The sequence below is a fragment of the Nelumbo lutea genome, chromosome 4 (genome assembly GCF_056320005.1).
Source record: "Nelumbo lutea isolate HS-2025 chromosome 4, American lotus-T2T, whole genome shotgun sequence".
Lineage (NCBI taxonomy): Eukaryota > Viridiplantae > Streptophyta > Magnoliopsida > Proteales > Nelumbonaceae > Nelumbo > Nelumbo lutea.
The window spans coordinates 90456687-90483632 of record NC_142687.1 but is presented as its reverse complement, the minus strand read 5'-3'; the positions used below and the strand labels follow the sequence as shown (position 1 = coordinate 90483632).

The window sequence follows — 26946 nt, the reverse complement described above, 5'->3', positions numbered from 1 at the left end:
ATTGGATTGCCGTCATTGGTCTCAGACCCCGAAACCACTGGAAACTGTCACTGGAAGTACAAATGGACATGCTTTTGCCAAATAGAAAATGATACTTTTGTTTAAAAAAATACTTTTCAAATTTTTTTACCCAAACGGTTTTCAAAACAAAAATACCAAAATAAAAATATTTTATAACTTTATACCTTGACATTTTTTTTAAAATACAAAAGGAGAAGTCTATCCAAACATCGCCATCAAATGTCATTGGAAAAGAAGAGGCCTATGTGGTGCTCTATCATATCTAATGTTTTTTTTTTGTCACATGTCATATCTAATTTTGTGGCAAAATTGTGTCCGTTTATCATTATTATGTTGATTTGGTTAAAATTTACCATAAAAGTGTTATATTTTATAATATTTGTCATGTTAAATTTATTGATTTAAAATAGGTTTAAAAGATTGTTTGCAAATGCTCACTATTTTTTTTTTCTGATTTTTTCACAATTTCTGTTTTTGTGGATTGCAAATGCTCACTATATTTTTTTTTCTGATTTTTTCACAATTTCTGTTTTTGTGGATCGGACGGTCCAACCGTTCCACCCATGACCTAGTAGTGATCAAAAGTACTAACGTCCGTTTTGTCTGACAAGATCGGTTAAAATCGCAATAATCAGAAACTGTTCCACCCCGTTTGGCTCGTTAACGGTTCCAGGGGCCTGTTCCTGTTGTGTTTCTGCCTGCTTGTGTATCATCATCAATTTATTGACGTTTCAGATCGAACCGTCCGGATGGACCGGATCAGTCTTAAACCACTACGAGTTAAGACGATTACAGCCCGTGTGAGCAGAAGTCGGATATCTCATTTTATCCACAGAAGGTTTCTTTCCTGTTAGCGACAGACGCATAAACAGGGAAAAGAAGTGAGGACGAGAAAAGAGGTGTTACTCTTAACTTGTCTGGAAACTCTAAATCTAGTCATCTGTAGATCTTCTTTGGGTTTATGGGTTTTATAGTTGACTTCGATTTTTAATATAACTTATCAGTTAAATGAGAAGTGCAAACCTGAGAAACCCGTATCATATCCTTGGCAAATCTTGGCTTTTTTTTTTTTTTTTCCTGTCTGTTCTGTAATTTTTTTCTGCTTTAATCTGCAGTTGGTGTTGTGAATCATAATCTTGTTTCTTTTCATTCTCCTTCTCTTTTTATCTTTTAATTATTTTTTCAATTTCATTGAATTTGGGATATTCAGTTCTGGTTTTAGTTATTCCATCGCTTTTCATATATTTTTACTTCCATGTTTTACAATAAAAATAAATAAATGCTATTTTCACTACATTTGTGTTCTCCTTTTGTTGTTCTGTTTCATCCAGTAAGCAACTGTGAGTTGTTTCAATTGTCATTGTATTAAATTCTTACATGGAACAATCCTTACATTTAACAGACCACTGAATTTTTATTCTTCTTGTGTAGATTCCCTGATACCGCAAACACTTAAAAACATGAAGGCTCTCAGCTATACTGGCATTGCAAAACCCAGTTTGTTGCTTTCGCATTCAGAGTTATCCGCTCTTACCTTCCGTATTCCACAGCTAAATCCTCCATCTGTTCCCAGAGTTCCAATTTTAGTCGGGAAGAATAATGGGTTGGTAACCAGAATTGAGTGTTCCATTGCCGAGAGAACATTTGCTTCTAGTTCTGCAAATTCATCTTTGTCAAACTTGTCCACCACTCCTTCAGTTCAGCATCAAAGAGGCTCATCCTCCTTGTACAGTAGGCCCAGTTTACTGGAAATGAAAAATGAGAGAATTGCTAATAGAGCCAGGATTTATGAGTTCTTGAGGGGACTTGGTATTGTTCCTGATGAGCTTGATGGTCTGGAGCTTCCTGTCACAGTTGAGGTCATGAGAGAGCGTGTTGACTTCCTTCACAAATTGGGGCTCACAATTGAAGATATAAACAACTACCCCCTTGTTCTTGGCTGCAGTGTGAAGAAGAACATGATTCCTGTGCTTGATTATCTTGGGAAATTGGGAGTCCGGAAATCCACTTTTACAGATTTTTTGCGGAGATATCCTCAAGTCCTCCATGCTAGTGTTGTTGTAGATCTTGCACCTGTTGTCAAGTACCTCCAAGGGATGGACATTAGACCAAGTGATATCCCTCGAGTTCTTGAGAGGTATCCAGAGGTATTGGGGTTCAAACTTGAGGGGACCATGAGCACATCTGTGGCTTATTTGGTTGGAATTGGCGTGGCAAGAAGAGAAATTGGAGGGGTTCTAACCAGATACCCAGAGATATTGGGAATGAGAGTTGGCAGGGTGATCAAGCCTTTTGTGGAGTACCTTGAGAGCCTAGGCATACCAAAACTAGCTGTGGCTAGATTGATTGAAAAGCGGCCTCACATCCTCGGATTTGGATTAGACAATCGAGTGAAACCAAACGTGCAAGCCCTTTTAGAGTTTGGTGTGAGAAATGAGGCACTTGCTTCTGTGATAGCACAATATCCTGAAATTATGGGGATTGATCTGAAACCAAAACTTGTATCTCAACAGAGCTTGCTGAACTCAAGTATTGACGTGGGCCCTGAGGATTTCTATAGAGTTGTTGAAAAGATGCCACAGGTTGTTAGCCTCAGTCAATCTCCTATATTGAAGCATGTGGATTTCCTAAAGAATTGTGGGTTCTCCTTACCACAAATCAGAAACATGGTTATGAAATGCCCTCAGTTACTTGCTTTGAATCTCGACATAATGAAGCTTAGCTTTGATTATTTCCAGGCAGAAATGAGTAGAGATTTGGATGACCTGGTAGCATTCCCAGCTTTCTTTACTTATGGTTTGGAGTCAACAATAAAACCTAGGCATCAGGTGGTCACCAAGAAAGGCTTAAGATGTTCTCTTGCATGGCTTCTTAACTGCTCAGATGAGAAGTTTGAGGAACGGATGGATTATGAGTCTATTGACATGGAGGAGATGGAAATGGAGACATCATTCAACATGAATACACTGTTGGGACCAAGGGGAGATGAGTTGTCTTCTGAAGATGAAGAAGACAGTGACGATGAATACACATAAACTGGTATTGATGAGAAGCATTACAGAATTGTCTGTTGTGGAGAAAATACAGCTTATTTTGAGCTGAATCTTCTTGAGAATACCTGGGACTAGTACTTGAGAAGTAGAACAGGTAAAGGATGCTAAATATGTATTGTATTTTAAAATTTAGATTGGGACCAATGTGGAAGAGAGAACATTATAAGTTCCATGTTGATCATTGTTCAGTGCATAGCTATAATAGTTTCCAAAAGAATTAATCCAATCCAATTTGCTACCATATTTGTAATTAAGTGTACTTCTTATAATGGGATCAATTTTGGGCTCTGGAGAAAAAAAAAATAGTGAGATATGTTGAATCAGTGTACCTCATTTACTAAATGCAATTACTGGGTCCTCATTTGTTGACTGGGTGTACCTCACTCAACCGAAGCCTGCCCAAGTTGCATCTCTATTACTCTTAGACCTAGTCTGAATCAGGACCTGGTCTAGGTGTATCTTATAGATTCAGTACAGGGTCTACCCTGCCCTGGCCCAAACCTGACCTATTGTGACTTGTGAGGCCAATTACAAGTGGTTATTGGGAGTCTTACAACTAGTGCTTGGAAAAAAGTCAGGTTAAGCATACACCACTTGGGATATATTTATCATTTTATAGGTTATTGTTCATATGCCAAAAGGAATATAAAGGTTATGTTCTTCAATTATGACTTAAATATGACTTTTACGATCAGTTTGGGAAGAGTGCAAATACAAATATGTGCAATGCAAAACCTTCTATACAGCATTTCTAAACCAAGGTTCAAAGTATCAATATGATACACCCCGTATCAGGCATATTGTATCCTATAGTTGGGTTTCTGATACACCTATTTAAAGGTGTTTTCGGGAAACCAATTAATTTATTGATTAAAAATATAAAAATATGTATAAAAATGAAAATTTGAAAAAAAAAAACAAAAAAATTGTGTGGGGTAAAAAGTATTGATACACCCCTGCCGATACATTTGGGTGTATTGATACTTTAAATCATGCTCTAAACCTTGCACCTGCATTGTACATATTCATATTTGCACTCTTTCCAAACTGAGCCTTAAATGATTAATGCACCTTTAATTCTATAGTAGCATTTATAATTGATTTCTTCTCATTTCCTGTAATAAGTTCTAAGGTAACCAGTCCATGACTCCAAAGATCCCGGTTGGTTGGGATAAGCATTTGGTAATGGCCTTAGTCTATTTCCTCACTTAAGATATTTTCAAATCTTTATTTTTTAATAAGTTTTTTCTTCTTGTTTATGTTCCATAACCCTTGTTACATAGGGGTGGCAATTTCTGACCCAATCATCTTGATCCACCCAACTCATCCACTTGTAACCCGCCCAAATCCATTCATGTAGTTCAGTGGGTTTGATGCGATGCAGAAGCAAGGAAAGAATTCATGGGGAGACAAACTTATTTTCCAATTCCTATGTCAGTTTTAGAAATTTTGGGTTATAGGATATTGATATTGTTTGAGTTTTTTATTTGTTTTCTAGTTGGTGGTGCCTCAAAATTACTATTTATGGATTTCAAAATTACTATTTATGGTATCTCTCGGAATTACTATTTATAATTGTTATCAGTGCAATGATGAAGGAGAAAAGAAGAGAGGAAGAAAGAGGAAAGAGAGCAGAAGAGAGAAGAAATATTTGAGAGTCAAAAAGCATGCTGACAGCACCAACTATTTGTTATATATACTAGGGCGACAACAACTAAAAAAATAAAAAGGTAAAAGTACAATAGTACCCCTACGGTACTATACTTAGGAAAAATAACAACTTTCAACACTCACCCTCAAGTTGGGACATAGATGTCAATCATGCCCAACTTGTCACATAAATCATGATGCCATGAGTGGTGTAGCCCTTTTGTAAAGATGTCTACAAGTTGATCCTCAAAGATGACATAAGGAGTGCAAACTTCCCTTGTGACAACCTTCTCTCTGATAAAGTGTTTGACGACTTCGATGTGTTTAGTTTTATCATGTAGCACTAGATTAGCAGCAATGTTTATGGCTGCTTTGTTATCATAGAATAGGGTCATAGATCCGTCCATTGGAAAACCCAACTCACTCAATAGATTCTTTAGCCACATAATTTCAGCCACTCCATGAGCCATTGCCTGATATTCAGCTTCAGCACTGGATCTATCTACCACATTCTGCTTTTTGCTTCTCCAGGTAACTAGATTTCCTCCCATAAAGGTATAGTAGCCACTAGTTGACTTTCTGTCATTCAAAGATCCTACCCAATTTGCATTAGTGTACACTTCAACTTTCAAATGTCCGTGCTTTTGAAACAACAAGCCAGCACTTGGGAACTTCTTAAGATATTTGAGAACTCTTTCTGCTGCTTCAAGGTGAGTGGTCTTGGGAGAATGCATGAATTGGCTAAGAATACTAATTGCGTAAGCAATGTCTGGGTGAGTCATAGAAAGATATAACAATCTTCCTATAAGTCTCTGAAACTGTTTCACATCCTTGATAGGTTCACCTTGGCAGTCACCTAATTTGTGGTTAGGATCAATAGGGGAATCAACTGGCTTCACTCCCAATTTTCCTGTATCCTAGAGTAGATCTAGGACATACTTCCTTTTGGAAATGAAGATACCCTTTTGTGAGCGGGCAACTTCAATTCCAAGGAAGTATATTAGGGGAACTAGATCCTTTACTTCAAACTGTGTAGCAAGAAAAATCTTTAACTTTTGGGTTTCATCCTTCCAATCATCAGTGATAATTATATCATCAACATATACTATCAAAGCAGCAATTTTTCCTTCCCCTCTTTTCACAAACAATGTGTGATCAGATTGACATGCTTGTATCCTTTCTGCTAAACCGCTGCATGGAACCTGCTGAACCAGGCTCTCGGTGATTGTTTTAGCCCATATAATGACTTCTTCAACCTGCACACTTTCTGTTCATTACCTTGAGCCCGAAAACCAGGGGGTTGTACCATGTAAACTTCCTCTTCAAGGTCACCATTCAGGAATGCATTCTTGATCGGTGATTGTTTCAACTCATGTAATGACTTCTTCAACCTGCACACTTTCTGTTCATTACCTTGAGCCCGAAAACCAAGGGGTTGTACCATGTAAACTTCATCTTCAAGGTCACCATTCAGGAATGCATTCTTGATATCAAGTTGATGTAGATCCCAGTCAAGATTAGCAACAATAGAGAAAAGGACTCTAATGGAATTCATCTTGGCAACGAGTGCAAAAGTCTTTGCATAATCAATTCCATACACTTGTGTAAACCCCTTTTCCACTAAATGAGCTTTATACCGTTCCACCATGCCATCAGCCATATGTTTGACTGTGAACACCCATTTACATCCAACTGGATCCTTTCCCTTAGGAAGATCTATTAGTTCCCATGTGTCGTTCTTATATAAAGCATAAATTTCTTCCTTCATAGCATTTGTCCATTTAGGTACTGAAAGAGCTTCTGCTACATTCTTGGAGATAGGAACACTGTCAATGGAAGTGAGAAAGGCCCGAAAAGAGGGTGAAATGTTTTCTTAGGAAACAAAGTGAGAAATGGGGTATTTAGTGGTGCAAGATCTAACACCTTTCCTGTGAGCAAATGGAAGGTCAAGGTCATTAGCATCAGTGGTATCAATAGCAATAGGGTCAGGGACATCGATAAGAACCAAGATACCTGAGTGAGTATGATTCTCCCTTGGAGAGTTTGATGGCATTGGAGGTACAACTTCTAGGTTCTCCACAACTCTTGAACTTGGTTCGCCTTTGTAACAACGAAAGAAGACACAAAAAGGAGGAGGATCAGGAATAGGAGGGAGTTGAACCAATTTCTCCTCATTCCTACACTCCCCCTAAGGAGAAACGGGGAAAAAAGGCTCACTCTCAAAGAAAGAGACGCCCATGGAAACATAAAACTTCTGAGAATCAGGATCAAAACAACGGTATCCCTTTTGAGTGAAAGAATACCCCAGGAAGATGCAAGGAATAGTACGAGGGTCTAATTCTCCATGAGTAGGTGACAGATTTTGGACAAAACAGCGACAACCAAACACACGAGGAGGAATGAAAAGAATGGGAGCCTTAGGAAAAAAAAGCTGATGTGGGGCCTTGCACTCTAACCAACGAGAGGGCATACTGTTGATGAGATAGGTAGCACAAAGGACAGCCTCAAGCCAAAATCGTTTCGGGACATTCATATGGATTAGTAAACCCCGGGCCACTTCAAGGAGGTGTCGGTTCTTTCTTTCGGTAACACCATTTTATTGTGGTGTTCGGGCACAAGAGCTATGGTGAAGTGAACCACGTGAAACAAAAAATTCTGTGAGATCGCTATGAAAATACTCTTTGGCATTATCTGATTGAAAAATTTGGATTTCAGTTTGAAATTGGGTGAAGACCATCCGTTGAAAATCATGGATAATTTTTGGTACTTCATCCCTGGTTCGCATGGGATATACCCATGTATATCTAGAATAATCATCGATAATGGTAATAAAGTATTTGTAGCCACTCTTAGATGGTAAAGTAACAAGGCCCCACACATCAGAATGAACAATGTGAAAAGGAAATTCAGATTTATTAATTTTTGAAGGAAAATGAGTTCTACACTGCTTACTCAATTGGCAAGTTTGACAAGAAAAATCTAAAATTGACACTGACTCAAACAATTCTGGAAACACCACTTTTAAAGACTCAAAAGATAAATGACCAAGACGACAATGCCATAAATAGACATGACTCTTACAAGACTGACTCTTAGACTCTATGACTTGAAGACCAGCCTTATGCTCCAGCATGTAAAGTCCATCCACCATACATCCTCTACCAATCGTCTTTCCCGAGGCCAGATCCCGGATCACACAGTAAGAAGGAAAAAGGTTACTGAGCAATTTAAGGAATTAGTAATACTTCTAACAGAGAACAAATTAATGGGAAATTTCGGGACATGTAAAACATCAGAGAGGGTAAGGCCAAAAGGAAGAGAAATGGTTCCTTGACAGTGTATGATCCATCAGCTAGTCTCACATTGTCTCTTCCAGAAAGGAGGTGATAGGTTTGAAAGTAAGAGGACATACTAGTCATGTGTTTAGACGCTCCAAAATCAATGATCCAGGGAGTGTTAGGGGTATGAGATGCAATATGGAAAGCTGTGGCAGAGTTACTTGATGTAGACGCAAATGAAGTTGAGGGAGGGGCATCCATCTGACGAATTGCTCTACCATAGAGCTCTAAATGGTCATAGAAGGAATTAATAATATCCTCCATTGGGTCAGATCCAGAGACGTGAGTCGGTGTCACAGTAGTAATGGGGGGCTGATTTTCCTAAGAGGCCATGTTTGCCACAGTGTTCTTTCTTGTACTTTGCTGTCCTGGTTTTTTATTCAGATCTAAACCTTGCTTTTTATTCAAATCTTGAGCCTATTTTGGCTTCCCATGAAGATCCCCGCATGTATTTCGGGTGTGTCGGGGTTTTTGGCAATGAGTACACCACAATTTGTCTTTGTCATCCGCCCCCTTTTTAGAGTCCCCTCTCTTAAAGGTATTCCCACCACTTGTAATCACACTTCCTTTTGCTGCCAACCCAACTGCATCCCCTCCAAAACTATTCATCAAGTTCCTTCTACTTTCTTCTGATTGTACAAGAGCATAAACTTCCTGGATGGAGGGAAGATCCTTGCTACCTAGGATCTGAAATATGATAGATTCATATGCCGGATTCAAGCCATGTAGAAAAGAAAACACTCTCTGCTGAGATACAAGTTTCTTGTATAATTTTGCATCTTTGTTACACTTCCAATCCACACTCTGATAATGATCTAACTCCTTCTAGACAGAGGTCAAGTCTAAGTAGTACATAAAAAGACACTTTTCCCCCTGTTTACAAGTGGACGATTCTGCCTGTAACTGATAAATCTTTGCATAGTGACATAGCTCAAAATAGGTTGGTTGTGCCTGTTCCTAGATTTCATTTGCTGTTTCAGCCCACATAAAGTTCCTTCTTATTTAAAGTTGCATAGACACTAAAAGCCAAGACATGACCATGTTGTTTTCCTGGTTCCATCTGTCATATTCAGCACTCCTAGAATTGGGTTCTTTGATTCTCCCATTTATATAACCCATCTTTCCCCTTGCAGTAATGTACAACTTAATCCCCCTTGACCATTCCAAATAATTTAAACTGTCAAGAGGAATAACAGCCATGGGAAAAGATAGGTCGACACCCCCACTCATTCCATTCTGCATTGAGGAAACACCGGACGTAACAGAATCTTCACTGCTCATGGTAACAGATTCAAAAAAAAAAAATCTCTTAAGAGTGGGGCAAAACCTTAAAAAAAGGCTAACACCAAGGGAGAAAAGGGAGCCCCCCTTTTTCTTTGAAAAAACACAGGTGCTGTTACAGCACTAACAGGCCCCCTTTTTGATAAACACCAGTGCAGTTACAGGGCTGACAGATCAATTCTGGATTTATGCATCAAACACAAATGCCGTTACAGCAAGTACAAGTCACCTTGACCTTACAATTCAGCATAAAAGCTGCTGTCGCTGCACATAAAGGTCTTTATCGACCTACAGAATTTTCCAGGGGTAAGTTGACCCCACAAAAAAGGAAATACAGAGGTGCTGGTCACCTCACATTCAATCAGCAGACCTAATACAGGTTATGCCCTGGTGCATGGCCAGAAAAAAAAAGAGGGAAGAATAGAGATTACTTCAGGCGTGAGAACTGTAGATGATGGCGGCAGATCTTCAATCACTCGAACTGTAGATGGTGGCGGCAGATCTGGAAGTCTGGGCGATCTCTCATTTTCAGATCTAATGGTCCCGCTCTGATACCATGTTATCAGTGCAGTGATGAAGGAGAAAAGAAGAGAGGAAGAAAGAGGAGAGAGAGCAGAAGAGAGAAGAAATATTTGAGAGTCAAAAAGCATGCTGGCAGCGCCAACTTTTGTTATATATACTAGGGCAACAGCAACTAAAAAAATAAAAAGGTAAAAGTACAATAGTACCCTGCAGTACTATACTTAGGAAAAATAACAGCTTTCAACAATAGTAAACTCACAGATTACTATTTTTAGTACTTTTTGGTGTCTTTAAATTAGGCTAGTCTTAGTGGGATTAGGAAAGTGTAATTAGAGTTGTTTTAGTAATCAATTCCTCATTGGAGTGTTTTTATGGGTCATCTATTGATTTATTATGGTATTAAAACAATTAGGAGATGTTTTGGGTCAGTTTCCTAATCCAAATTGGAGACTGTAAAGGGATATCCGAGTTAATAAGTTGAGTCTATAAATAGTCAGTGTAATTGGAGTTAACGAGAGTGATTTGATGAAATAAAGATTGGTTCGGTGAATTCTGGTTGTTGCTAGAAAATTCTCTCTTTTTTCTCCTCTTTCTCTTATTTCTTCTTCTTCTAAGCTATCTCTATCTCTTTGGTGTTTACACTGACAGCATGCATTCTACTTGCTTCCTTCATCTCTAATCACCCACAACCCCTCATTCACCCCACAAAGCTCACCACCCAATAACCCTTGCCTTGTCCTATATCATTGGTGTAGATTGATTGACAACTCAATAACCCTTGTTACACAGGGATAGCAATTTCTGCCAACTCTCTTGACTCACCCAACCCATCCACCTGTAACCACCCAAAACCATTCACATGGTCGAGCACCCCCATAGTTAGTGGGTTGTAGACAGATTGATAACCCACTTAAATTTGGTCAAATTTAAGTGGATGGATATGGTTGGGTGATGGTTACCCGTTGCAATCTCTCATCTTTATAGTCTAGGTAGGACATAACTCCAAGAATTGATCTTTTAGCCTGTGAGTAACATTTGCCAATTATTTAAGCAGGCTATTAACTCATGTTCTTGATGTGAATGATTGTATGCTTTCTGTAGAGATGATGGGCTGAATGGGCCATAGGACATTGGTATTTTATTTATTTCTATCCATGTTTTATTTGTTAGTTAGTGGGCCTTAGTTATGGGCCTGTTTTATTTCTTTCATTACTGTTTTTAGTGCTGGTTTCCCTACTAAGGGTATACATGTAATTATACCTCTTTTACAATGAAAGATATACAAGATAATTGTGGGGGCTGGAAAGAGGTTCGAATTATTCTCTTCCTTCTTCCCTTTTTCTTCCATCTACTTTCTCCATTGTTTTCTCTCTTCCATCTTCTTCAATCTTCTTCTTCTCTTCTATTTTCTATTTTATTTCAGATTATTACAGGTGGGGTCTACATCTCTTTCAAGTCAGTCCAAAAGTAAGAGTAGAGGTGGACTTAACAAAGCCCTCATACCTTAGACACAAAATTAATGAATAAAAGAGCCAAAGAGATTTTTGTTCCTAATACTACAATCAACAAAGACATGAAAAATTAAAACCAGACTCTGATCTGGGCATGGCCCATCTATCTTCCTTTCTATGGTAGATATGGTATGTGATGGAAAAACCATTGGATTAGAATATTTATATCTCCAAGGTTGATGATATTTGAGAAAAGGCTTTTATTAAAGATTATGAACTTTGTTAAAGAAACTGTTGATTGCTGGTTGCTTTCCCATGATCTGAGTTTTGGAGTTAGATCCCTTTCAGCATGCCAAACAAGATTCATTTTCCCTATCAGACATATCTGAGTTTTGCAGTTTGATTCCTTTCAGTTTCAGTTAATTTCCTTCTAATTATTTCAACTCTTTCTTCTTGGATTGATAGACAAGATTCATTTTCTTGGCTTGATCTCCGGTTGCTTTCCCATGTAGGGTTCAGACAAAATTCTTTTGAATTGCTAGCTTTTTACTTGTTTGGAGAAGTACGTATTCATTCAAGAGTAAGGATTCATTTATTCGAACAACTTGTGTTGTTCCTTCAAGTTAAGCTTTCCTGATTATGGTCCAAAGGTGTTCACCGAATTGTTTGATTGTGAGATTATTATTTTTCTTTTTAATAATTAATAGAATGGAAATTACGATTTTGTGATAAGTTGAGATTGATGCTGGTATGCTGTTGAAATAAGAACAAGAGTGGGAAGACAATAGGATTAGAAAAAAGTGATGTAGTTGGGAGTCCTGTTAGTCTCACACATGTGAGTCTTTGTCTCATGTAGTGGGATAGGTGGAGTGTGATGTTGAGAGCATTGTTTGGGGCAGATCCGGTTGTTGAATAATGAATATCGAAACCTATGCCCCTGAAACTTGGGGAACTCTTATGTACTGATAGCCCTTGACGCTGTCACTCTGTTAACACCTCCTCTAACCTACTTCTATGCTTGAAAATTCTTGCATTTCTTTATCCCCCATAATGCCAAAGAAAAAAAAACTGCTAATGGTGTCAATTCATACCACATTTACTTCTTTTGCTTAAACATAATCACAACTTCCATACACCCAAGAATTCTTCCACAGATTTATAGTTCCTTTGACAGTGAGAAACAAATGGGAATGTTTCTGAGTGTGCCAAGCATAGTCCACAGACTTCGTTGTTCAGCTCCAGCACCATACCTCTCCTTTTTGAGGTTATCAATTGTTAAACTCTTTTCCAATGTCCTATTCTCTTTAATACTAAATTACTAATACCTTGCTTGGTGTGGATTTTTGAGAACATGTAGTGGAGAAATTTTCCAAATGATTCTTAAGAGGGTAGATGAGGTCTTCCGCTTGATTGGCATGGAATTGCAAAACTTCAAAAAGTTTGGTGAAAAACTCAAAAACACTAATTTTAACCCTCAAATCTTTATAACAGTGAAGAATGGAGGTCCTCCAGCTACTTATTTTTTCCATTTGTAGGCTTTATTTTTACCCCTTCACCTTTATCTTCATTTATTTTATTTCAATGAAGCATCTCACTAGCCATTTATCCTCCCACACTCATGCCTGCAAAAAGGAAACAAGTAAAAGTTTGGTTCACTGCCCTTCATTCCTAAGCTTGAAGATATGTGTGCATCCGATTCAGTCAGAATTTTTGAGATATGGAGCTTGATCACAATATAATTGCAAACAACTGAAAAGGAAAACAAATGGAGGACAAAGGACATACCAATTCCCATGTAGTGGTTGTTAGAGTCAATTTCATGTCAAACTGGTATCCTGGAATCACAGGTTGGATCAAGGCCAATTTTAATTGATTAAGTTTCTCATTATTTTTGATAGGCAGTTGTTCAACCTAAACAGAGGTAGGTATGCTTAGCTAAAGAGAAAACAAGTGGATGGAGTCAAACTAGCTCAAGCCACTAGGCCCAACTAAGGCATGAAGATGAGGAGCTTATGACATGACTCTAGTCTCTACTCTCTAGTATAAGTGTATAACAATGTTTAGCCTTTCATGAGCAAATAACTGTTAGCAAGGCCACTAGGTTGGTGAGGCTGCATTGGCATATGATGACACTGTTATTGGCCTTGGGGCTTGAGGTAGCTTCTTTGGCGAAATTCAGATGTTTAAACATTTAGCCCTTCGTGCTTTAAGCATAAACTCTCTAGTAACTTAGTAGGGATAGGAGAGACAATATGAAAGCCAATCTCAAAGAACCTTGATGGGCTGGGTGCTCATGTGAGTCATTGTACTTTTGGCCCTCCTATTATATTGTGTGTATGTGTGTGTGTGTTCGATTCCAAAAGCTTTTCATGAGGAACTTTGTAATTTTGCTCATAAACTCTTGAAGGAATAGATGTCCTTGCTTGCAACTAGTGGGGGTGGGGTGGTGTGCCCAGCTGAGCATTTAAAACGTGGCTTGCTGTGTGTTCAATAAATGGTATCCACATGTGAAATCATTCAGAGCATGCAAGTGTTTTTCTGACCGAAGGCCTGGGTCTGTGTGGGTATGTTAGTCATGCAATTGTCTTTTCTTTTTGTTAGGGTTTAGGGTTTCACTTTGTTAGGGTTTGAGGTTTGTTTCTCTTCTTCTCCATTTCTTGGCCACCCTTTTGCTGCTACTGTTCTTTCTCCTCTCTTGTCTTTCCCTTTCAAGATTGGGGCTCAGGAGCAGTTGACCGTAGAGCTCCAATCAAGTTCAAGTTTTCAAGATTCAGGTACATTGTTTGATGCTCTTCATGTTTTCAGCACTTACTGCTTTATTTTGTCTGGGGTTTCTTTTTTCTTGCAGGTTTCAGTTAGGTTTGTGTGGAGGTTTCCGGTTTATTGGTGCCTTGGATTCTTTTCCGGTTGCTTCGTGGCATGACTGTTGCTCTTTTATTTATAATTTTGGCCTGTCTTTTGTTTGGGATCTAACAATAAGGAGGTGTTATTTTTCTTGTAGGTTGAGCTCTACAACACTAGAGTAGCATCAATAGAACCTTTGGTGTTTACTTAGGCGTGGATAGCATGCAAATCCACCATTGATTTGGTGTTGCGGAGCGAGATGGTGTACTAGAGGATCCTCAACACGAACACAATGGTCGGGTATCAGATGATGTATGTGTCTGGGTTTTCTAAGTGGAGGGCTGAATTCAAGGGCTCCGATTGTGGTGGGAGGGTATCAGTTGGAGAATGCAGTTGAATTTGGGTGCTTCAGGACTGGGGTTCAATTCTTTGTTCTTGACCAAACAAGCAATGTGCTCCAACTTCAACCTGCATCGTATTCGCAGAGGGTCCTCATAATTGTGAAGTCTAATACTCATGCTTTGAGGATGGGTTGAGATCTGCTGCTTTTTTTTTTTTTTGGTTTCTAGATTAACACGTGTATTTACAGACATATAATAGCATTGGGAAAACATTTCTACTTTTTCATCTTAACAGATTCCCAAGTGACATTGAAAATCTGAGAAATCCATTTGAAATCTGACATGAGTTTTGCTTATTTTCTTGCAAGTTGAGCTTAGAATTTTGGGGTGTCACATTAGCATCTGTCTTGCAACAACCAGTTGCTGCTTTCCAGATTTGTAATAGACTTCTACAACTTTCTGCTTGGTCTGCCAGTAATATTTACAGGGTCTGCTCTTTGTCAATCCATATAATTAGTTGGTTGAAGACTTCTGTAATCCATCAAGCTGGTTGCATATTTAGTCAAATTTCATAGTTGCATCAAGTTGATATTAAAATGGTCACTGATGTGATGCAATCTGGCTTTAAGTAGAACGGATTGGTGAAACAGGATTTATGTAGCTAACCCCATATAGTTGGGGTAAGGCATGGATGATGATGACTGATGCGATGCAATCTCTTCTGAAGTTCATGTAATATATTGTATTGCGCAGCTAAGTATTTGGCAAAGATTAATCTCCAATACCCAAGGTACTGCTTTGTTTCACAAGCAATTGTCAAAAACCACTTATTCCATGTTCTCCTTATCCCTTTAATGATGCAATGCATTAAATGATAAATCTCACATTGTTGAGCCCTGGTATTGTTGTTAGGGACCAGACCACAATGGCCACCCTGATTACTCTCTTGCCATACCTCTTCCTTGTGGCTTCCCTATTTAGGCTGAAGAGTGGACATTCTTCCATAGAGTGAAATTTGCACTTGACTCGTTGTAAACTCTGATGTTGGAACTGATAGCCCATTTGCTTCAGGGGAATAGGGGTTTGGAGTCAGAATCAGCCATTCCAATTTTAACTGTTTGGTTGGGTGGAATCAGAATCCCATTTTCATTCTTGGTGGAATGGCATTCCCCCATCTAAGGGAATCTGGGAATAGCCAATCTCACCCCCTCCTTTGGAAATGAAATCCTATTCCAGCTGATTCCAATTTCTGTCTGAACTAAACATATGGAAATGAACAATTCCAATTCGGATTCTGAGGGATTTGGACTGGGAACCAAACGGACCCATGAAGGAAAGACTGCTTTTTCCTTCTGCACATGAAATTGCAATATTATATGCCATTTCTTTTAACTACCATCGATTGTACTATCAAAGATAAGTACTATGGTCAATTGTAACGACGCCTTAATTTTTTTTCTTTTTTGGAACACAACCATCAATGGGCTTTTTATTGCTTGGTAAATGATGACGCCAGATCATGTTACCAGCACATGGCAGCTACTGAATTGTGTTGATCATTTTACACAGTTGGGCAATTGGTTGCCCAATTAGCACCACAGCAAAAATATTCATTAGTTTGCATTCCTTCTTTTCACAGATTATCCATCAGTGAGTCCTCAATGAATGTTAGGAGCTCAACAAAATTATCTCAACCAGAGATTTGCCTCACCCGTCAACAGGCATGAAAATCAGTGTGAACTCTGAATTCCATATTCCTAGTTAACCTACTGAGCCCTTCTTCATTTAGGGCCCTGCTAAAGTTTTGTTTGACTATAAGAAGTGTTGCTGCTTATTGGGTTCGAGATGAAGTACTGTTTTTTTACTAGGTGAGATGAAATAGTCGAATAATCGATGAGCAATTGTATCGAGACACCCACCAAAAAGCAGAAGACTGTTCTTGAAATCCAACAGGGGAATACAATAGAAAAGCCAAAACTTTTCATACAAAGATATGACTTTAGGAAGGGGTTACGTTCTGAAAACCTCATCTTAAAGAAAATTCCACTTCTCTTCCTATTATGAGACCAAAAGGTCCAAAACCATCAAATCCAATTAGACTGAGACCATTTTCTTGTTGGGTCTTCGAAATCGTTTCCCTTTCCTATGATTTTTGGCCTCTTCTATGTTCTGTTCTTTCTTGGAGCATGAATTTGTTCAGAGAATTCCATATTGTTTATGGCCTACCTAGTACTTCTTGATAGAAACCCCCAATCCTTCATTTTCGTTCCCATTTTCCATGTCAATTTAGGCTTCCTCCTTTATTGAATTTGTCTAGGAATGCATTGTTACCGAAAGGAGACCCTTGTTTAATAAAATAAGGGTTTAACGGTCGGCGCACGTTGTCAGGTTGTCTTTGTGTTAAAACCTTTGCAGAATTAAAGAAAAACGCCTCAGATTCTTCCTTGCCCTATTATTAAGGTGGTTTTGCATCTAAGTTCATCTTTTCCAAGAATCTCAGATCAGCATCATCATTAGAATTTGGAATTCTCGTAATGAGGAGGAAGTTGCTTCGGGATTTTTGACATTTCTGCAGAGAGAGCTTTCGTTCACGAAAAACCCAGATCATAATCATCTCTGCAAACCGAAATTCTCTTTTGGAGCAGAGTTCTAGTAATCCAGTTGCTTCTTTTATTGCATAACACTGGTTTCGCTTCTTCTCTATTTCGTTCTTAATTCTGTCCCAGTCCCAGAGCAGAAATTCTGTGCAAAAAGAACTCACGTTAATTCCACAATGTTACTTTCTGTAAAAGCCCATTTTCCCGCTCCCACTCTGATCTGACACCATTGCATTTGCTTCTAAGGATTTCCTTAGAAGTTGCGTTCTCTCTTTTTAATTCTCAGATCATGGGTTGCATACATGGTAAGTGCTGTAGTCGTTATCCATCCTCCTCTGATGGAGATATCCCAGACTCGCAAGAAGTTGGTCCGTGTTGTAGCAGCAGCAACCTCCATGTTCATGGAAATCATGGCGACGCACTCACTGAGAACTCGTTGGAGTTGGCCCTCGTGCCTTCCCACAAGTTCTGTTTGGGGTATTCGGTCCTCACTAAACGAGGCTACTACCCTGACTTTCCTGATAAAGAAAATCAAGATAGTTTCCGCATCAAGACCCAGGTCCAAGATAATCCAAACCTCCATTTCTTTGGGGTCTTCGATGGGCACGGTCAGTTCGGCACCCGGTGTTCGAATTTTGTTCGAGACAGGTTGGTAGAAATCCTCTCTAGTGATCCTTCATTGTTGGATGATCCTGTAAAAGCATACACTTCTGCATTTCTAGCCACAAATTCCCAACTTCACGATAGCGAGATAGACGATTCAATGAGCGGTACCACTGCAATTACTGTTCTGGTCAGTGGAAACACGCTCTTTGTTGCAAATGTGGGTGACTCAAGAGCAGTAATGGCGGTTGAGAATGGGAATCGGGTTGTTGCAGAGGACTTGTCACACGACCAGACACCATTTAGGAGGGATGAATATGAGAGAGTGAAGCTTTGTGGGGCAAGGGTTTTGAGTGTCGATCAGGTAGAAGGACTGAAGAACCCAGACATTCAGACCTGGGGTGATGAAGAAAGTGAGTGTGGCGATCCCCCAAGGCTGTGGGTACAGAACGGGATGTATCCTGGGACTGCATTTACCAGGAGTGTGGGCGATAGTACAGCTGAGAAGATTGGTGTAATTGCTGTTCCCGAGGTATTGAAGATTCAGCTCACACCTAACCACCTGTTCTTTGTCATTGCAAGCGATGGTGTTTTCGAATTTCTCTCCAGCCAAGATGTTGTCAATATGGTAAGACCCATGAGCATTAGAGACAAGGAACTTCAGCTTGTTTTACTGATTTATGGTTCCAATGCTTTATCTTCACATCCAAATGGTGGTGAACAATCTGCAATGTATTTCCTTTTTCTTCTTCTGAATTTTGTTATTTTCTTTTGTTCAATGCAATATCTTGCATCTTGATTGGATGGATTTCTCCAACTTCTTGTTGGGGTTTGGGGGGTCATTGGCTTAATCTTTCTCAATTTCCACTTTCTTTGCACTTTGGTAGAAATACCTATAGGATTACTCAACTTGAAGCAAAGCATGTGAAAAGAGAATACAATAGGCATACCATTATGCAATGGAAAAAAGAAAAAAAAAACTCAAATAAAGTAGGTCAAAGAAGTGATTAGTGATTACTATAAATATGGCTTCTAGACATCAAATGGGACCGTTTGCATATATCAGAAACTTAATGTTTAATTTAGCATCACCTTCAGCTTCTCTGTTGTTAGTCTTTTTGTGCAGCATAGCATGGGCAAATTCTTTAAATTATCTGCTTGGTTTACTGTGCATTCAGTATCAACCACTCATCCTCGTGAAATACATGTTAATTTTTCATTTCCTCCTATTCTCAAAACCCTAAAACCTAAATTCTCATTGTCTTCATCCATAATTACCTAAAATTTACAAGGCTTTCTTTTCTTTCCGTTAGATCTTAGAGATAAAAGAGTATTTCCTCTAGTGATTTTCTTCACTGGCAAAGTCCAATAGGTGGAAATCCTATGGATTATGTGCTGATTGTAGCTCATGGTTCATGAAAATGCATTTTTCTCTCAGAAATACCTGCTTAACCTGTCTTTACTTTCTTGAATGAATATGGGTTTTGCACAGGTTTTATATATATATCTTTTTTGGTTAAAAAAAACTGGGGTTAGGGCTGGTAGGCGTTTTCTGCTTCTTGTCTGGCTTTCTCTTTCCTGCATGGTTTTGTATATGGTATGGTTTCCCACTAGGCATGTTAAATGGCAGAAGATGGAAGTCCACAGGAGATGTCTCCATGTGTCAAGGACACCAGATATGGGTTCAAAATCCAAAACCATCTACATTGATTAAATTTAGTCAAAGGGAGTGTATCTAGGTGCTACCTAGGAGTGTTACCAACCATTTCCGTAAAAAAGAAAAGGATGGTGGAAATGTTACCAGTCGAGACATATGCATATGTATCTATGTAACTATAATGTGTATATATGCATGTGTAATAGACCATTTTCAGGTTATTTCTGTGGTAGTGTTCACACATCTATGCAATGGAACCCTCATTCCACCCCCACCCCAACCCCCAACCCCCAAAGAAGAAGATCAACTGAATATTCTTTACCTAAATATGGAAAATGGGTGGAAATAATGGAAATAAACATTTTATTGGTATTACTTGATCACTTTTCTCACATCAGCCTAATCAGTGCTGGTTGTTTCAGTGTTGTTTGTATGGTGTGTACAGATCCATAGCAATAAGCTTATGTTCCTCCCCTTTTTGTTAGCTTTGAACATTGTGGGACCAAGATAACTGAGTTTGAAATTATTCATACCTTCTATCAGTGGTGGTATCTATTTTTGTTTGTCTTTCTGAACTTTATTGTACCCTTTACAAATTCCCCATTATTTTCATATAGGTGATGGGATATACAGATCCTCAAGATGCATGTGCTGCCATTGCTGGAGAATCATATAGGCTATGGTTAGAGCATGAAAATCGAACAGACGATATCACGATCATCATTGTACATATTAAAAATCTAACTAATGTATGAAGGGGATAAGTATTCCTCTCGCCACTGGTTTTAGGTGAAAATGAAATCAGATGTCCCATCAGGTGGTGGTGGGTGTTCTGTAAGCCTATAGTGGTTTAGTCATGTTGTGATAAGAATGCAGAGGAGTGACACTGTGACACCACCTGCTGGAGATAGCTATTTATTGCAGTTAATCTCTACTGATAGGTTGTTTGCCAGATGCTTTTGTGAGTTCCATTAGTGAGGTTCTGATGCTACTGATGGAATAAGTGGAGACGTGGAGTTACCAGCAAACCATCTCTGTTGATGATAGGAGAAGGATTTTCTGAAATACCTGTTTCCACCAGATCAGAAGTATACTGTTGAATGCAACACAATTTTCAGAATTGTAGCCTTGTCAGCTTAATATTCTCACAAAACACACTGCATTCATTGGTAAAATCTCTTAACACATCTTACTTGCTTGGAAATGGTTGCTTCCTCGTTCTGTGCTGAGTTCCTCATTGTTTCCACTTCTCTCTAATTTAAGACTGGTTTTCTTTTTCATTGGCAGTAATAAAGTTACACGGACTTCAAGTAGTTGCCTTTCATCGCTCATTTTACTACATAAAGGGTACCAACATGCTATTCACAAATAGAAGTCATAAACTTTGTTTAAATCTTTTTTCTTTTGGTTTGGGGGGAGGGGGGGAGATGCATTTAAATTTCAATTACATGCTTTGTTCATCGTGTTTGTTTGTGTGTTCTGTGGAGAGTAAGCAAGAGAATACCAGTTGTATGATCCTAAAATTAACAATTTTTTTATCAAGTGAAATTTCCATTCATTAGAGTCTTTGTTGCTGAATCATGTTCTTTTGGTCATGACTCTGAAGTTGCATAATATCTTGTTGTTTAACACTTCAATTTGCAAGAAATCTTATCTTTGTAGAAATACTAACTTATCAAATCATGGATGGAAGATCTCTCACAAGTTTGTGGCCCCATCCCCCTGGTCTAATGAAGATATGGAACTCTTTTTAAATTTCTGGCTATAGGATGCATTTTTTTCCCATCTAGAAGTGGCAGACAACAAAGGTTTTGCTGCCAAATGGGCAAAGATATAAATAAAATATCTCGAAGTAAAAAAAAAAAAAAAACACTCCCACCGAAAAAAACGAAGCTTAAAACCGGACCGGACTGGTCATGTTTTGTGAAATGCCTTACAAAATCTGGTCATGTCTTGTGAAATCCAACTTTTTATATATTTTAGTCTTTCTGTTCCGATTTGGCATAGGAAGCAGGATTTTTTCTTGGTAATTAATTAACAAGGTTTTTAAAACCGGATCGGACAGGAAGCAGTTCTGGGGTCTGGTTCGTGGGTTAAATGGTCTGACTGTTTGATCTGAATGGATTACCCACTGACAAAAAAAAGTCAAAAACTATTATTCGAGTTGACAGTTCAACTGTCCGGGTCAGTGATACTAAATCAATGTTTTTTTTGCCAAAAAAAGTGGTTTTGAGGTGAAATGGAACCAGTCAGGTGACTGATTGCTAGTTTTTCTAGTCCGATTTTGAAAACACTGTAAATTAAGATAGATTCCATCGCCTACAACTGTTCATAGTTTTCTTTAATTTACCCACAAGCATGCCTTAAAGATTTCATCCTCCACAATTCCCTAGTTCCTCTTCATATGTTGCTTTGAGATTTAGAGCTTATGTTAAACCTTCCCTAGATAGCTTAAAACGATTGACACAACCAAATATTGTGGAACCGATTCAAATTCTCACCACAAATGAAAACGTTACCTTAGAAATTAGAACCATCTAAGAACTTAGGTGCTTTTTAAAATGGCTGCCGTTTTTTGGGCCGTTGGCTTGCCTTGATTAGCAGAATAATACCAATGCAACAAAAGGTCGAGGTAGTCTTTTACGTAGAACTAGAAACCTGTTTAGATTTAGAAAAGACAAATATTGATGTGGTAATGAAAATGTTCTACTTTGCCATTGTAATTATTCTCTAATTTAAGTGTTTTGGTAGTTTCAATTTGCTATGTCGGAGGCATTTCTGCAACCCCCATGTTAGATAAAACTAGTTGGGCTGTGAGTTCAATATTCTGGGATTGATAATTCCCAACCCAAGTCTAGACTAGTTTGAGATCAGACAACATGAAAAAAAAAAATAATGGTGTATATTAAGATGGGAAACAAACAAGCTCTTGTCATGTTTTCCCTAATTCTGATGAATTTGTGATTCTAAGAGCTACTTTCTAAGTTTTTTGACTAGTTCTTCTTCTGTAATCAAAATTCATTTACGAAGTAACATTTAAATAAAAAATTGCCTAATGTAAATTTTCATTTGAAGAAGCCTTTGTTGTTTCCCAACTCGCAGCGTGCGTCTTCAGCGAAAACTAAAAAAAACAAAACTCGCACAGGGCGTCAGTCGCCAAGATGATTTCGTCGCAGCTATCATGGTGGAGCCTGTTCATATCTATATCCCACCATAACGATTCCAAGAAATCTGCACATAAATAAATTATAAATCAATAAATCAAATTCAGCTTTACATCCTATGGAGTGTGGGCGTTCACAGTTCGAGAAAGTTCCCGGCTCCCCTAACTGAAATTTTGGTCATGAGGTGACACAGTTCGAGAAAGTTCCCGGCTGCCCATGGTTGGAAACCTGCAAGACATATCTGTTAGCCGACAAGATTGAAACCCCAAGAGGTTAGTGGTCAATTGTAGACAGGCGTGGTGGTGTGGGCCAAGTTGCAATCCTTCGGTCTATTTGGGTAACACCATTTTACTAGTTAAATCGAAAACCTTCTTTCTTATCAAGTCGCCTTGTATAGGCATTGACACCAAAGTGATTAAAAATTAATTCATGACATGCTTAACAGTAAAAACTTATGTGGCTTTTGAAAATCTAAATAGTCTATCTTAAGTTGATTTGACTATATAAAAAAGGTTGGTTGATTTTAGTTTGCATCCATATTCTTTTAAGAATCATCTTAGCCAACCGAGGGGTGGCTCAGTTGGTATGTTAGCTGGTTTGTTCCCACAAAGATGAGGATACAAATTCCGCTACCACCAAATTTGGACTACTCAAACGGGCCCCAAGTGGCTTCTTAGATTCAAAGCCATATTCTCACACACTTGTCAGTCCAAGGTTCTACAATTTCAACATTCCATAGCCTACGGAAAAAAAAAAAAAACAAGGGATGGTCTCTATTTTATTAATGTAAGAGGGAGATGCAAAGACAATTATGTGTATGTTAAGACAAAGTATAGGAGAAAGCAAACATATGAAGGAATAAAGCCCTTGTTATTTTGATTGCAAGATATGAAGGGAAGCCCATGTTATTTTGAGCACAATAGATAAATAAAGGAGAGAATATTAAAGTATGCTCGTTACAGAATGAAAGAAAATGTATCAGACCCTTATTTAAGCTTAGCAAGATAGAGTCAAACAATTATGAAGGATTTAAAAAAAAAAAGAAGGGAAAAAAAGGAAAATTACATTTTATGGCTCTCCAAGTTGAAAATTGGTCATCTGTGATGCCCTTTTATACCCCCTTTACTCCATTTATACAATATGATAGGGTTTATCTGCATTACAAGGAGAATTATTAGACCCCTTGTATGGAAATCCAAAGACAATGCCTTACTGCCTAGGTGTTGCCTTGACAACCATGAGAAAGACTAAGAGTGGTCTCAAACAAACCAGCCAAATCTATAATTTTAGATTTTAGAATAACTAGCTTTGCCTACCTAGACCTAGTTCAGAGGCTCCTTTTTATTATTAAACTGAGCTTTCTCAGACTCTTCATGTGCTACTCAGTAAAAACATCTATATTGCACCAAAACACCATGACTATGGAGCTTTCAATAGCTTCTATGCTTGAAACAGACCATCCAATGGAAACCATTAGCTCTGAGAATCTCTCATTCATAAAATCAGAAAAATACAAAGGGCAAATACGATAGGATAGGGACAATAAACATGAAGTCAGAATCCATAATTCCATCTTTCAGTAAACAGGAGAAAGAATTCTCATAATGGCCAACAACCATAAAAAGAACTATCATGAGAAACAAATGAATCAGCATCTCATGCATCTAAGAGATCAAACCTAACATTATTAAGACTAAATGCCTCAAGGCTCATCCTTATAGCAAAGAGCCAAAGACTAATAATCTGTAAGAAATTTCTCCACTCCATACAAATATCGTTGTTCATTACATATAAGATTCAAAACTCTTGTGGAGTTCTCCATGAGGGGCAAAGTTTATGCTATTCTAGTATTACATGAGAATGAAGTTGTTGATGAATCAAGAGAAATTGAAAAGCTGCCAGCATAAAGGATGGCATTCCTAGTATTTCCTTGACCCTCGGAAACAGTCTCCAATGTAAGCAATAATTTAAGATAAAATGCATTATGCAGTCCATATAATCTCACTTACAAGTTTGCTTGGTGCCAGGTGGATTGGTGCAAATCTTAGTTCCCTTTGTCATTCTTTTTGTTCCTTCTCTCATGGCATGCCTTTAAAGCTTGAACTTCTGTTAAAAGTAAATTAAAAACAAACATCTAATCCATTTAATATATGAGCTACAAAATTGGCATCTATAAAACCAAGAAAACAGTACACCTCGTCAAAACTGAAAGACAAAGAAACCTAAATTTGGCTACCATACATCAGAACAACAGGACACTTAACATAGAGACACAAGTCTATGGGGGGAAATTTAGGATTTGGATCCTTTTATTCACATTCTACTTGGCATCTGAAAAAAAGTTGAAACTATTCTTCTCTTTCCTTTTGTCTAGTTATTTCTTTTTTCTTTTTTTCCTTCCCCATGAAAATTATAAATGACAATATACATCCATGTTCCATTAGCTGACGAAAGCCAAAGACAAGTAGTTCTACCAAATGCCCATAAGAAGAGCAATGCCCTATAAGAAAATATATAGTAAACCATTTCGAAAGCAGCAATTTCGAACACATAATCATGATTGAAATCGAAGAGAATATGATAGATGAAATGAGGATGAAAAATGAAAACATACCCTTCTGGCAAGATTTCCAATTCCTATTGTTTTCAACAAGACAGTCCTGCAAAATATTATAATGGAATCTTGAAATTCTCAGAAACAGTGAAATTGACTTCTGGCTAGGGTTTCAAACCCAAAGAAACTAGAACTCAAAACTACAACATTACCTGTAAGGAGAGGTAGAGGGCGGAGCATTCTTTGAGCTGCTTAACGTTCTCATCCTCTTCGTCTGCATCGGTCTGGTGAAGGGGAGGAGGTAGGGAAGACGATGGGGGCTGGAAGGTTGCCTTGGATTTTGTTGGGTCCATTTTAAATCTTCCCTCCGGAGGATCTCTTTCGTTGTTTTGTGATGGAGAGAAAAGTTACGACTGCTGAAGTGCTGAGTACTGGCCAAACCATACCTTTGCCCAACCGGTCAAAAACCAAAACAAGTCAACCGGTTAACTGGTTAGTTCAGTTCGATTCCGGTTTGAACATTTTTAAAAACCGAAGGACGGGTTTGATACGAGGCTAATTCATTTAATATTATAATACTATATTAATGGAAGAATGACGGTTCAGGCCAGGGTCAGAATTTTTAGGCCCAAAGTACAGTTGGGGTAGGTGTAGCTCGGAATTGATGTCAATCACGGGCAGGCATTGGTGTATAGAGTGGGGGTGTTTGACATTTTGAATGTTTATAGGTCTACAGTGGAATTCAGAAATCTGCATTGAGCTTATTCGTACTTTTCCATATTCTATCTTAGTTTCTGGGTGTGACCATCTGGATAGGAGTGTCAATTGGATCGGTTGAATCCAATCTGGTCTAATATGAGTTCATTACAGATGGATTAGGTCCAATCCAATCCAACGAATACTTTAGACTATTTTAGACCAGTCGAATACAATGTCTGGACCGTCCCAATCTATTCAAATTGATTTAAATTAGATTGATTCTAACCCAAACCCGGTCCATTGACACCTATATTCTTGTCTTCTATTTATTGATTTGATATTAGTTCAATACAACCCAATCCAATATAAATCCATTATGGATGGACTAGGTTCAGTTCAATCCACTAAACATTTTGGGTCATTAAGTTTGGATTAATCCAATTCAATATGTTTTATTGGTCCATCCAATCCATCTAAATTGATTTTGACTTGAATGGGTCCAACCGAAAACCAGTCCATTGACACCCCCAACATCTAGGTAGGGAGGGGGTGACTTGTTAGAACTTTACAATTTACATATCGATGATACCATACCATTAGGGGTGGATTCGAGCTGAGCCGAATAGTACCCAAGCTCAGCTCGGCTCGAGACTATTCTATAAGGCTCAAGCTCGAGCTCGAGCTCGGCTTGAGTCAAGAGTTCATAAGCTCGAGCTCGGCTCGGCTCGGCTTGGCTCATTTTATATTTTATAAATATTTGTTTATAAAAATATTTAGAAAAAATTATTTTATAAAAATAAAATTATATATAAATTTTTTATTTTATATTTAAAAATTTAAGAATTATAATAATTGGGCTCGAGCTCTACTAGGCTTGAGCTCGACTCGTTTAACAATCGAGCCACTGAATTGGGCTCAAGCTCGACTAAAACCGAGCCGAGTCGATCTCGAGCAACTTGTGAAAAACTCAGCTCGTTGCCACCCTTACATACCATACAACACCAAATGGAATTTAAGTTCACTAATTAGACTTTTTCTAGGCAAAATCTATGGTATCTGTGGCACTATGCATATGTGGTGATTGGTGACGAAAAGTAAATCTAAACTGCCCACTTATAACCGTTCAGAAACCACCCCTTGAGAAAATGGCTGCAAAAGGCATTGTTAAAGG

At 38.3% G+C, this 26946-nt stretch overlaps 3 protein-coding genes across 10 annotated transcripts; 2 read left to right on the top strand and 1 right to left on the bottom strand.

Moving 5' to 3' along the window:
- The first annotated feature begins 786 nt into the window (after positions 1-786).
- On the top strand, positions 787-14868 carry BSM (Mitochondrial transcription termination factor family protein). Of its 2 annotated transcripts, XR_016112692.1 has the most exons (3): positions 787-920; positions 1453-3168; positions 14318-14868. XR_016112692.1 is itself a non-coding variant. In XM_088983405.1 (2 exons), the coding sequence occupies exon 2, from the start codon at positions 1482-1484 to the stop codon at positions 3054-3056; it is 1575 nt and encodes a 524-aa protein (XP_088839531.1). In that variant the 5' UTR covers positions 787-920; positions 1453-1481; the 3' UTR covers positions 3057-3328. The 2 variants fall into 2 exon arrangements, 1 of the variants encoding a protein (XP_088839531.1); XM_088983405.1 differs by lacking the exon at positions 14318-14868 and having other exon boundaries at positions 1453-3328.
- Positions 14869-15985: 1117 nt separating this feature from the next.
- Positions 15986-20936, top strand: LOC148861733 (putative protein phosphatase 2C 35). The gene is made up of 3 exons (XM_088982618.1): positions 15986-18329; positions 19976-20527; positions 20646-20936. Exons 1-2 carry the CDS (start codon positions 17388-17390, stop codon positions 20111-20113), a joined length of 1080 nt encoding a protein of 359 aa, XP_088838744.1. The 5' UTR covers positions 15986-17387; the 3' UTR covers positions 20114-20527; positions 20646-20936.
- A 1308-nt stretch (positions 20937-22244) lies between these two features.
- On the bottom strand, positions 22245-25520 carry LOC148861732 (Cox19-like CHCH family protein). Of its 7 annotated transcripts, XR_016112689.1 has the most exons (6): positions 25289-25513; positions 25137-25182; positions 24532-24628; positions 23588-23676; positions 22689-22750; positions 22245-22589 (listed from the first exon to the last, which is right to left on the bottom strand). XR_016112689.1 is itself a non-coding variant. In XM_088983403.1 (4 exons), exons 1-3 carry the CDS (start codon positions 25427-25429, stop codon positions 24567-24569), a joined length of 249 nt encoding a protein of 82 aa, XP_088839529.1. In that variant the 5' UTR covers positions 25430-25520; the 3' UTR covers positions 22245-22750; positions 24532-24566. The 7 variants fall into 7 exon arrangements, 3 of the variants coding, with proteins under 3 accessions (XP_088839529.1, XP_088839528.1, XP_088839530.1); XR_016112687.1 differs by having other exon boundaries at positions 22245-22750; XR_016112688.1 differs by lacking the exon at positions 22689-22750.
- Positions 25521-26946: the final 1426 nt, after the last annotated feature.

What these genes read in the sequence shown, in the direction of transcription:
- BSM (XM_088983405.1), top strand. Translation starts at nt 1,482, where the DNA reads ATGAAGGCTCTCAGCTATACTGGCATTGCAAAACCCAGTTTGTTGCTT.
- LOC148861732 (XM_088983403.1), bottom strand. Translation starts at nt 25,429, where the DNA reads ATGGACCCAACAAAATCCAAGGCAACCTTCCAGCCCCCATCGTCTTCC. An exon ending in CCCTCTACCTCTCCTTACAG is followed by an intron (nt 25,183 to 25,288) that starts GTAATGTTGTAG and finishes AATATTTTGCAG; the next exon opens with GACTGTCTTGTTGAAAACAA. An exon ending in TTGGAAATCTTGCCAGAAGG is followed by an intron (nt 24,629 to 25,136) that starts GTATGTTTTCAT and finishes TACTTTTAACAG; the next exon opens with AAGTTCAAGCTTTAAAGGCA.
- LOC148861733 (XM_088982618.1), top strand. Translation starts at nt 17,388, where the DNA reads ATGGGTTGCATACATGGTAAGTGCTGTAGTCGTTATCCATCCTCCTCT. An exon ending in GCCAAGATGTTGTCAATATG is followed by an intron (nt 18,330 to 19,975) that starts GTAAGACCCATG and finishes ATTTTCATATAG; the next exon opens with GTGATGGGATATACAGATCC.